Here is a 12,310-nt window from a genome sequence, read left to right as displayed (position 1 = left end):
TAATGATAATGCATGAAATAATAGGATGAAGGGGGAGGAAATGGAAGAACCCCAAGGGAACCTCAAGAGAACTCACACACACGTGTGTGCATTACAAAACTTACTTGATGAGTCGGGGTCGAAACAAGGAATCCACACATCAGAGGTGGCCACTGAGCCAGCTGTCTCTACAATCTATTACGTACGCTTTATCTTCTGTTTCATATTTTACCTAAACCATCTTTTTGTTAAACCATTTACCTGGTACTGCGAAATTTTCTACAAAAAAGCATAAACAAAATTTTCGTGTAGTTAACACTTTGAAACCCAAGCCTGATCTAGATAGCGCAGCGTAAAATGTTTGAGCGCCCCATGCCCGAGTATAGCTCAGAGATCCTTACTTAATGTTTTAGATCAGATGCACGAGCTTGAGTCGGGCTTAGGTGGCATGGAAATGTTCCCTTCTCTAGCTGATAAGGGACCACAATGTTGGCCCAAGAAAATTCACGATCTGCTCACAAAAATAAGACTGTTGGGAGAAATTTTCCAGGCTAAATACCTCCAATGACTCCAGCTGAAAAGAAAGTCATCCAACCAGTATGTAAACTATGTTCTGACAAATCAAATAATTTTCTTGTCAAAGTTTCTAGAAAGGAATCTAGTTTCTGGTGTCCAGATTGTAAAATGCCCTCTCACTTGTCAGAATGCTTCAAATTGTACCACACAAATGATAACTACGGGTTGGTAATAATACATTTCTACAATATAAATATTGATATTCAGATTTATCTCTTATTTACTAAGATACTCTTGAAAACCTAGTTTCAACATCCGGAATGCTTTTACTTGGAATCATTATATTCGTGCCAAGTCCCTGAGTTTTTAGACCCGACTAGTAAATAAACACCTTATCTCACAGCATTAAAATGAGAAATGTAATTTTAATACATTGTTGATGCACTGGAATAGAACTAAATATTTCAACTTCAAAATCAATTTTAAATATGACATGAATTTAAACACTGAAATGAGAAAATTTAATTTAGTGCATTATTGATGCACCGGAATAGCACTTAAAATATTTCAACTTCAAAATCATTTTTAAATATGACATGAATTTCAACACTAAAATGAGAAACTTAATTTAATGCATTATTGCTGAACTGGTATAGTACTAAAATATTTCAACTTCAAAATCATTTTTAAATATGACATGAATTTAAACACTGAAATGAGAAAATTTAATTTAGTGCATTATTGATGCACCGGAATAGCACTTAAAATATTTCAACTTCAAAATCATTTTTAAATATGACATGAATTTAAACACGAAAATGAGAAATTTAATTTAATGCATTATTGTTGCACCGGAATAGTACTAAAATATTGCAACTTGAAAATCAATTTTAAATATGACATGAATTTAAACACTAAGGTGAGAAATTTAATTTAATGCATTGTTGTTGCATTGGAAAAGCACTAGAATATTCCAACTTCAAAATCAACTTTAAATATGGCATGAATTTCAACATTTAAATCAACTATTAATAACATGAATTATAACATTATATTTAAGCAGATGATATTATGAAGGGAGAAATATTTGTGGAAGATTTGTTGAAGATCAGCCGAAAATCTCAAGATACCTCTACAACCTATCATTGGCAGAAATTCTAATAATTAAGAATAAAACAAATCATTCGCTTTAAAACAAATATAAGAAATATTTTAATATATCGAGGTTGATTCAGAAAGTAATGCCTCCAAGCCCACTACTTCGCCAATAGTACTGCAAACATTCTGAACTGTTTATCATTAATGCACTGGTGTTTAAGCTATAGAATATCACTTGTTTCACCTTCCTATCTTTTCTCGTTCCAGAGTAATGGAGCAATCCATGGCATCCAGTGATGACGTTCCGTTGAAACGACGGGCTGTCATTGAATTTCTGACTGCGGAAGGTTGTGCGCCCAGGAACATTCATCGCCGGAGATGAGTCGTGGATACACTATTATGACCCAGAAACGAAGTGTTAGTCGATGGAGTACCTCCACACGTCCTCTTCTCCGTTAAAAAATTCAAAGTTGTCCCATCTGTCCCATCTGCTAGCAAAGTGTTATTGACATTCTGCCTCATCCTGCCTATAGTCCGGATCTTGAGCCCTGAGACTTTTGGATCTTCTCCAAACTTAAGGATCACCTTAAGGGCCAACGGTACAGATATGACGCGGAGGTGGAAGCAGCAATTCGTCAAAGGTGTCGGTAGTAACCACCACAATTCTTCGCCGACGGCATGAAAAACCTTGTTTCGCGTTGGCCTAAGGGTGTTGCCCGTAATTGGGACAATGTTGAAAAATGATGCTATCATTTGTAGCTGACATTGCAAGCTTTCAACCGATACCTGTATCGGTGCTTTTTTTTTTTTTTTTTTTGTCAAACACAAATAAAGGTATCACTTTGGAGGCATTACTTTCTGAATCACCTTTGTAATTACAAATAAATAGAAAAAAAATATACCTTCCACTTCCCACTCCTGAGTAATCTTTGCTAGTGCTATATGTAAAGCAGTAACCGGAAACAATGTTGCTGCCATCTTTTGGTGGATGATCCACTCTTCATATTTCTTCTGAATATAATTAGCAGCCAGCAAGACTGTTCCTATCCAAATAACAAGTGTTGCCACTTCTGCAAGATCTACTGCAATGGATAAATACTGTGAATATAATTCGTTCAAAACTATGATAACGCAAATACATATCAAAACTATCTAGTAATATGTTAGTTGAGTTCTGAAAAGGGCCATTTTGTAAATATATACGAGGAGCAGTAGAAAAGTTTCTGGAATTTTGTTGTAGTTCTTTACTACAACACAATACAATACTATCACAATATAAGTATATATTTTCTTAATCGCCGTCAAAGGAGGTACCTTCAGAACACATACACACTTTTTTCAGCCATCCTACTATCACTGAAAACACTGGCGACAGTCCTCTTTTGGTATCTTCCAAAGTTCAGCTGTCACGTTCGTTTCTGCCTCTTCTCTGACTTACCTCTGAGGTCTATTTTTAGCATTGGGAAGAGCCAAATATTCCTTGATGCTAAACTATTCTTAAGGCTACCAGAGCCTCTGAAGCTGATTTTCCCCATTTGCGCATGGACTTGATGGTTGAGCATTGCTTGATCTGTGAAATTGCGTCAAGTGATCACTACACACTCCTGCTTTTAGCTACACTATTCGTACACTGCCTGTTAAGATGTGTTGACACTTGTTAGATACATACTTAGGCAACCTAAGGACTGCGTTCATTGTGTTGTGATTACATCACGAATGCCAAAATTACATTTCGAGAACATTTTGACCGCTCCTAGTATATGCTCTCGTGTCTCCGATTTTTTCGAATCCCAAAGTAAAGTCCGGGTAAGAAAATTTCTGTCCACGAGCTTTCACGTCGAAAATGGCCTGAAACAAGGAGATGCGTTGTCGCCATTATTATTCAACTTTGTTCTGGAATACGCTATAAGGAAAATCAAAGATAGCAACCAGGGCCTACAGTTGAACGGTATTCACCAGGTCATAGCATATGCTGATAATGTAAATTTAATAGGGGATGATAGGAGAACAATAGAAAGAAATGCAGAGATCTTATTAAACGCTTGCAGGGACATGGGTTTAGAAGTAAATGCAGAGAAAACTAAATACATGGAAGTGCGTCGGGACCGTAATACGGCAAATTATGGATGCGTTTAAATATTAAATAATACTTTTGATAAAGTGGATACTTTCAAATATCTAGGATCAATATTAAGAGACGAAAATCATATTCACGGAGAAATTAAATGTCGACTAAAAGCAGAAAAATTCGTGTTACTATTCGGTTCAAAATCTCTTGTCGTCGCGAATTCTGTCGAGAAATTTGAAGCTTAAAATATATAAAATGATAATCATGCCTGTTGTTCTGTATGGTTGCGAAACATGGTCCCTTAGTCTGAGGGAAGATCATAGACTGAAAGTATTTAAGAACAAGATCCTGAGACGAATATTCGGAACCAAGAGGAACGGGAATGGGGAATGGCGGAAACTTCATAACGAGGAACTACATAATTTATACGGTTTACCCAACATTGTTACAGTAGTCAAGTCTAGGAGGCTTAGGTGGGCAGGCCATGTAGCTAGAATGGAAGAAAGTAGAAACCCTTTCAAAGTCTTGACTGGAAGACCAATCGGAAAACGACCATTAGGAAGACCTAGGCGCAGATGGGAGAACAATATTAAGATGGATTTCGCAGAGATTGGAATACAAAGCAGAAATTGGATGCAGTTAGCTAAGGATAGAAGTCAATGGAGAGCTTTTGTGAACGCGGCATTGAACCTCCGGGATCCATAGGACATAGAGTTAGTTAGTTAGTCAGTTTTTATTTTGCTGAATAGATATCGATGTTGGAAGAACTGTTTTTTGATGAGTATTTTGTAATCAATGGCATAACTGGTGTAATAATATCTCGCGATAGAACAACAAGCTTACGTACGATGCTTACTGTGTTTCATCTACTTTAATTTGCTATAGGGGCCGCAGGGACTCAGTGTTAGAGCGTTCACCTGTGGTGCATAGGGTTCTTCGTTGGATCACAGCTCGCGGCAAGTGAACTTTGTTGGGGGATAAACACCATGTGCGGGGTTTTCTCGGGGTTCTCCTGTTTTCTCTCTTTCTTTCTTTCTTCCATCATTTTCTTCATTTCTTATCATCATCATCTCCTTTATCGTAGTCGGCATAACTGTGGGACATAAAACTTAAAGATTTCATTTCATTTCGTTTCATTTGCTATAGTTTTCTTGTTTTTGTAGTATTGAATTCATCTAGTTTCTAATCGAAAATGCTAGAACAGAGTTCCAACGTAAATGCTATTATTGGTTTCACCAATGTCTCGCTGGAAGAGTATCACCAACTCAATTCAACTAATGCACTCCCTCATCGTCTGCTTTCTATTTTTTTTTTTTTTTTTTTTACTTTTTTTTTAAGAACAGCTGTAAGCATTGTATTGTATTGTCAAATTGTCAAAACTTTCTAAATGTTCGAAATTATTCAACTGAATTCATACTTCTGCCTAAACTCTGGCGATTCCCTTCCAGACCAATTTAAAACAAAAGCTTTTTTTTTTTTTTTTTTTAAAGCTGAACTGCGCCAGCTAATTATTTGAATCACATTAATTGAAGTTGCATCAGGACAATACTATAATACCAAACAATTTTTTGTCCCATCGATAATCGAACCTCAAACCACACCAAAGCCACGAGTAAAGGACTAGATGGTTACACAGGAAGCTACCTATTTTTTTTTTATCAAAACACTTTACAAATCATAACATTTTCAAATTATTGCAAAGAAACATCTTGGATAAAATGTCACTCTTTCCCTTACCGAAATAAACTAGTCACTTTCCAAATTCTGGTGAAAGCTCTGAATACAACAATATTCTCGACCCAGTTTCTCCACCTACCCCGAACTTTGTATTTATCTGGCAAACCGTTAATTATACCTTTTGGAACTTGGAGGGCAGTTGTAACAGTTTTTTTTTTTTTTTTTGTTTTTTCCATGGGCTGTTCTATGTATATTTTTTATGTTTGCGCATGTACGAGTGTTAAATATTGTGAACTTTCTTAACACAGATGCTCAGTTATCTAGGTCTAATATTATATGACCAATACATTGCCCTTCCAACAATAAAATGTTTGTTTTTCTGGAGTGTCAATATATTGTTTCTTAAAGATCATCACCATAGCGAAATTAAACTACCGCTAATCTTAGAGTTTTTTCCGTAATATCTTAAAGACAAATAAAAATATTCGAAAAGCAAAGACGAGACAATATTATTTTGCATGTGATACCGTTATCACAACTCATCTATCTGCTTTCGATTTGCAACTGTCGATAGATTTAGCATGTTTTACAGGTTCTGTAAATAGCGGCACACCAAAAGCAGATAGGTGAGTTGTGGTGGTAAAATCATATTATCTAGTGCACTACATGTTTGCTTCTGTTTTGAAGATATTGTAGAAAAACTCTATAATTTGCTTCCCCCCCCCCCTTATTCTAGTCTTAGTTACGGATACTTACTACTAGAAAATATACTGCTTATAGCGAAACCAAATATTGTTCCACAAATAGCGTAGATCAGTAACAAGCACCAAATGAGAGACAAATCACTGGTAGGTATAAACAAGAATCTCATTACAATTACGACTATACTGATGATTATCAAGTCCACGAATAGTTTGAACAGAAACCATGTCATCCATATTTCCCACGATTTCAGGCCCATTATCTTCATAAACTCCTGAAATAGATAAGTTTATTATTGGCAATGAAAAATGATTCATTCAAACATAGCAAGACAGAACATGAACTTTCAATACGTCTCTCTTTATTAGCGTGGCTCATCGAATATTAGATACCTGACTAGATTGTGATACCATTGAAGGAATAACTCATTTTTTAAAACTATTATTAATTATTATTTAACACACAATGAGTGAAAAATTGAATGACTGGTCATAGACTCAAACCCGAGATCTTGAGCATATCATGACGATGGGTTAACCATTACACCACCCAGTTCGCTTCCCAGAACAGCCGCACACACTCACTCCTGAAGTCGGTGCTCTCCACTCAGACCACACGGCTTGTACCACAGGCACTGGATTGCCCAAGCGCAGTAGCTAACCTGTGTGGCGTAGAGTGATTAACGCATCGGCACGGTATGCAGGAGATCTCAGATTTGATTCCCGGTCCAGTTATTCACTTTCTCAGTCTTTGTATGCTATTGAATTCGCATCTACAGAGGATTTGGTGTATAAAAAATAAGTTTAAATCAATAACACTCAATTTCTTCTTTCTAGTAGTACGGCTCACAGATGACGAGAAGAACCCTAGCAGAAGTAGTGTGACGTAGGTATGGGCTCGCCCACTTTTCGCACGGGGGTTTCAAATGACACCACGGAATAGCACACATATAACTTTACCCGGAGTAGCAGACGACATCTAAGTATAGACCACACCTCAAAAACCGAAAATGAACTTGACCGTGTCGTTGACCTTTCCCCGCTACCCCTGTTTTAGGGTTCTTCTCGTCATCTGTGAGCTGTAGATGCAAAATCTTAGTGACACAATAAATAGACTATAGAAATAGAAATGACATACTGAAATCTCTAGAAATATAAATAAAATTGAGCATATATGTTGTGGATTATGTTACAAGAATTTTCTGAAATCACTTTTACATTAAAAGTTTACTAACACTTGTAGTTATAATATTGTTCGCTTGTCACTAGGGAAGAAACACCTCCTCCAATTCCCTTCCAGGCGACAACGTACCAAGAACTGACGAAACGTTGCCACGTTGGACCGCAATGGATATATGTTGGGCTAAGAAGGATACTGAGCGAACATCTCCAGAAACGATAGATATGCGTCTGCCTACCTCTCTGATAAAATCAAGACTTCTAGAACCCCATGCCCCACTAGTCTCGATGGCTATTGGGGCAAAAAAATAAATTTATCGAGATTATTGTATTTCCTTTCCTTTTCTGCCTCTCTACGTCTAGCAACTTCTCCAGCATTCACAACAGTTAATGGGCGACTTGAATGGACAAATGTGTCCGAACTTGTAAAATCCCATACTAGTGATTTGCCTCTCATCCAAGGTGTTAATGTCATGCCGTCAGGTCGTTTACCATCGGAACGACAACGATCAATCGATTATTTTCTCCTTTCATTAATATTTAATTTTAATTGTTGTTTACTTATATTTGTGTTATGTGTCAATATTCACAATAGGATAAAACTGTACAGTAGAGTTCCGATTGTCCGAGCTAATGTGGACCGGATCTAACTCGGATAAGCAAAAATCGGTTAAAACGGATGGATACACAGACATTTTTTATAGTATTTATTATTATTGCTTATTCATTATTTATCTTTATCAGATTATTTATTATTACTGTCTTTATTATTTTCATTCGATATACAGTACAGTACATACATATACAAAAGAAGTTGGACATAATACAGTAAAGAAAATGTAGGATCGATATTGATACGTAAAATAAAAACACAAAAGAAATAAGGTAGTGTTCAGCATAAACATATGAATCTTTTAAAAAAAGTTTTTCAAAATCTTCTGCTTCATTATAAGCTGCCTTGTTTTTTGGCCGCTATATTGCCCAGACGTCGCAACATCATGTCAGCTGGTGTCGTTATAGGGGGGGGGGGGTAGGATTATCTTTACGTCTTTTTTTTTTTTTTTTTTTTTTTTTTTTTTTTTTTTTGTATTTGTTGCTGAAACAAAGGCTTACTGACTGCTTATCGCTGTAACCAGACTAGTTTTGAATTTTGTTTGTTTGGATTAAACTCGAATAATACAGAACCTCGATTAATCGCAACTCGGATAATCGTGACTCCAGTGTATGTTGTTAGAGAGATATGAAGGTTGATTTTTTAAATTTGCTTCACGAGAATGATTCAAACATTCGATTTTATTTTTGGCCTGTCTCAGCATGATTACTTAGCTACACTACGGGAATGTAGAAATGACACCTTGTACAGGGTGTCTACTAAAATTTCAAACTGAAATTTCGTGACCTTTTCTTTACCAAACCATAAAATTTCGTAACATTCTCAATAACGAATTTGGGTGCGAATTAGGCCGAATTTTCATGTATGTGATAAGAGCTGGCTTTGCTTGCTATTTGGAAGCGTCTAAAGGTGATTATAGACATTTCTGCTGGTGAATTTCGACTTTTTATAGAAAACAATATTCCGGCCTGTACTTACATTTGTACAGATAAAAATAATCGTGAGCCAAAAGTTAAATTTCTTGACTTTCATGACCGCTTTCTGATTTCGTGACTTTTTTTGTGATTTTCGTGACCAATAGACACCCTGTTGTATCTCATAATACTGTATTTCTCTGTTTTCCTCTATTCTTCATCTCGAAAATGATCATGAAATGACAATTAAAATTCCGAGTTTACCAAACAGTGAAGTTTTACTAATTGAACGAGTTTGAAACTAACATAAAGTACAGACTAACATAAAGTAATGCACAAAAATATTTTGCTCCAATTTTTAAAATTAAATCATGACATGATGCAGTTATTGTTGAAACATTTAATTTATTAAATATGAACAAATTTGTTAATATATGTTTTCGAAAATCTTCCAAGGAAACACTCCATGAGCACACTACCCCTTGTGGACTTTTTTAAAATGGAAAAACAGTTCATGCCACATTAAAGCGCTGTTACTAAAATATTTATTTATGAGGCATAACCAAAATCGTGCGAGCAGGTTCAAAAAGGTGCAAAATACCCGCTGAAGGTATCTTTAGAAGAAAGTAAGCAAATTTATGGAAAAAGAAGTGCTGAAAGTAACTTTTCATCTCTTCCATCTTACAATAAATTAATATGTAATTACTAAGATATCGATTCAAAGGGTTTCATAAGAACAATTATTGACCTGGAGTTTATCTGTCTATATACATTTTAATTTTGGCTTTCATAATATTTGATAGTGACAATAGCCACTTAAATATTTATAGAGAAAAAAATATTTAACTTAAAAAGTGTGTTAGAAATTGATATACCTTCAGTCCAGCTGCTTTTTCTTCCGATATTTTAAGAACAAGAGCCGTCATGGGACAAAAGTATCCAAAGTTGAAAACATTAACAAATCCAATATAATTATTTAATATCTGGAAAGAAAAATAAATACAGGCTATAACTTGGAATTTTACTCATACACTCACTATCAGAATTTTCCAAGCATTTCATTTCACAAATCACAATCCTACATTCCTCAAATAAATAAATAAATAAATAAATAAAAAGAAAACAAGTGAGTTTGGTTTGAGAACTGAGAGTATTTGAGAACAAAATCCTGAGACAAATATTCGGACCCAAGAGGAAAGGGAATAGGGAATGGCGGAAACTTCATAACGAGGAACTACATAATTCATATCCAGGGCTGGATCTAGGATTTTCTAACCGGGGCTGCACCAATAACTACCAGCACATTTTAATTAAATTAGAATTTTTTAATAATGCCTTTAGGCATCTGCGGTGTGAATGAAGAATTGCCGTGGAAATACTTAGTGTCTGGTCTCGGTGAATCCTTTTCCTTCAACTTTCACAAAATTGACTTAAACAATTGATTTTGCAAAACTTCACTTTCCTTTAAGCCCAAACGCAAACATGACAGAAGAAATTTTCGGAAAGTGGTGCTAATTAGATTAATTAAGATATGTTTAAGTGAATCCCAAAGTAAAGTCCGGGTAGGAAATTTTTTGTCCACGAGCTATCACGTCGAAAATGGCCTGAAACAAGGAGATGCGTTGTCGCCATTATTATTCAACTTTGTTCTGGAATACGTTATAAGGAAAATCAAAGATAGCAACCAAAGCCTAGAGTTGAACGGTATTCACCAAGTTATGGCATATGCTGATGATGTAAATTTAATAGGGAATGATAGAAGAACAATCGAAAGAAATGCAGAGATCTTATTAAACGCTTGCAGGAAAATGGGTTTAGAAGTAAATGCAGAGAAAACTAAATGGGTTTTTCACCGGATTCGGTTTCGGTTTTCTTCAAAACCAGTTGCGTTTTTTTTTTTTTTTTTTTTCAAAATTTGTTCTATTTCTGACCAGAATAGTGTTTCGTTGTTCTCCGGAAACCGAATTCGTTTCCACAGAAATAGTTTTATGTGTTTTCCAAAAGTTTTCACCGAAACAAGTTTCGGTGAAAAGCGAACTGGTTTTGAAGAAAAACGAAACCGGTTTTGGAGAAAACCGAAATGTCGGTTTTTCGGGTTTCGGTTTTTCTAGAAACTGGTTTCCGGTTTTTATAAAAACCGGTTTTGCCCATCCCTACTCTAAACCAATCATTGCTTGAGCTCTGATACATCGGAAAACTTCGGTATAATTCGTGGAGCCGCTTCCCGAGCGCAAACTTGGGGAAACATAAAACAGCTGAAATTCGCCAACAATGTTGCCAAACTTTGAAGACAGTGTAAAGAAGTATTTAAAAAAACATTTAAAAATTACCAATAATAACACTGCACAACAATAACAACACTAACAATTATTCTAAAACGGTAACAAAAACACGAATAGTAACAATGAGAATATAATGCAACAAAAAACAATTAACAAAACGGAACTTGGCGCCAATCCGACAACACTGTACTCTCAGGAGATGTTTTCCGTGTAGCGCGAGAGACGATACTGACAAAATGTGATGGATGGGTGTTGACGACCAGAACACACCCTCGTGTTCTATTGGGTGGTGAAATCGGTAGATCTAGGTCAAGCATCACGACTCGGCGCGAATACTATAATCTATTAGAATAATAATAATAATAATATTTAAATTTACTCACCTTAGGTTCTAGATCATCTGTAGTGTATATTTCTCTATTACTTGTTTCATCAGTCGACAATAATGTAGAATTCCTAAGATAAATACCTGAAATAAGGTATGTTGTATAGTTATACATCCAAAGCAGGCTCAGAAAACAAATTATTTATCAGAAAATTTTGAAAGAAGTATAATGTAATACTATTAAAAGAAAGGTTACTACTACTTGCTTCATTAAGTAGTTGAAGTAGGTAAAGGCAAAATACTATAGAAAGCAATGGAAAAGGAGAAACGTCATCATCCAGAGTCAGGTGATAGTTGACAGTATTATACAGTATTACCAGGTTGAAAGTGAAGAGAGTTTAGTGAAGCAAGATGAAGCATAAGACAAGTTAGTTGATAAGGGTGCGGACTGGACAAGCAATAATCTCAAAAAAAAAAAAAAAAAAAAAAAAAAAAAAAAAAAAAAAAAACTTTATAAAAAATTATCAACTTGGGCGAATTACTATATACAGAAGAATGCGGAATCCTTATAAACAAAAGGAAAAGATCTGATCATATCAATAAACAAATAATAAGAAAAGTGAATAAAGCTATAACAGAAACCATTGAAGATAACAGAAATATTAAAAAAAAAAAAAAAAAAAACTTTTTGAAAGTGACAGTAGTTGGCGGAATGAAAAAGGAAGAAATAAAACATACACTATATCGAAGACGAAGATTTTACCACATCTGATGAGAAAGAACAGAAGCCAAAATGTAACTACACAATAGATACTTCAAACCTATAATAATCTATGCTAGGAAAAATGCATAATTACAAAAGATAGAGAAATAGAATCCAAAGAACGGAAATGTAACTTCTAAAATGAAAGAAAAGAATAATTCTCGGAAAGACAAGATCGTATAATAGGTAAAATTA

The 12,310-nt window shown here is 35.2% G+C and overlaps 1 protein-coding gene across 5 annotated transcripts in view; it reads right to left on the bottom strand.

The window, feature by feature from the left end:
• The window catches only part of LOC145686756 (phospholipid-transporting ATPase ABCA3-like), a 156,132-nt gene that overhangs the window by 132,196 nt on the left and 11,626 nt on the right, over window positions 1-12,310 (bottom strand). For all 5 annotated transcript variants that reach the window (XM_081760390.1, XM_081760394.1, XM_081760391.1 and 2 more), the window contains exons 3-6: window positions 11,411-11,496; window positions 9,621-9,728; window positions 6,095-6,314; window positions 2,496-2,675 (exon numbers count right to left, since the gene is read on the bottom strand). In XM_081760390.1, the coding sequence (XP_081616516.1) occupies window positions 2,496-2,675; window positions 6,095-6,314; window positions 9,621-9,728; window positions 11,411-11,496 (594 nt within the window). The remainder of the gene's footprint in view (window positions 1-2,495; window positions 2,676-6,094; window positions 6,315-9,620; window positions 9,729-11,410; window positions 11,497-12,310) is intronic.

This window comes from Thermobia domestica, chromosome 5, assembly GCF_964235325.1.
Source record: "Thermobia domestica chromosome 5, izTheDome1.hap1.1, whole genome shotgun sequence".
NCBI classification, from domain to species: Eukaryota; Metazoa; Arthropoda; class Insecta; order Zygentoma; family Lepismatidae; genus Thermobia; species Thermobia domestica.
Note: the sequence above shows the minus strand (reverse complement) of the source record. Positions and strands in the feature narration are given on the sequence as shown.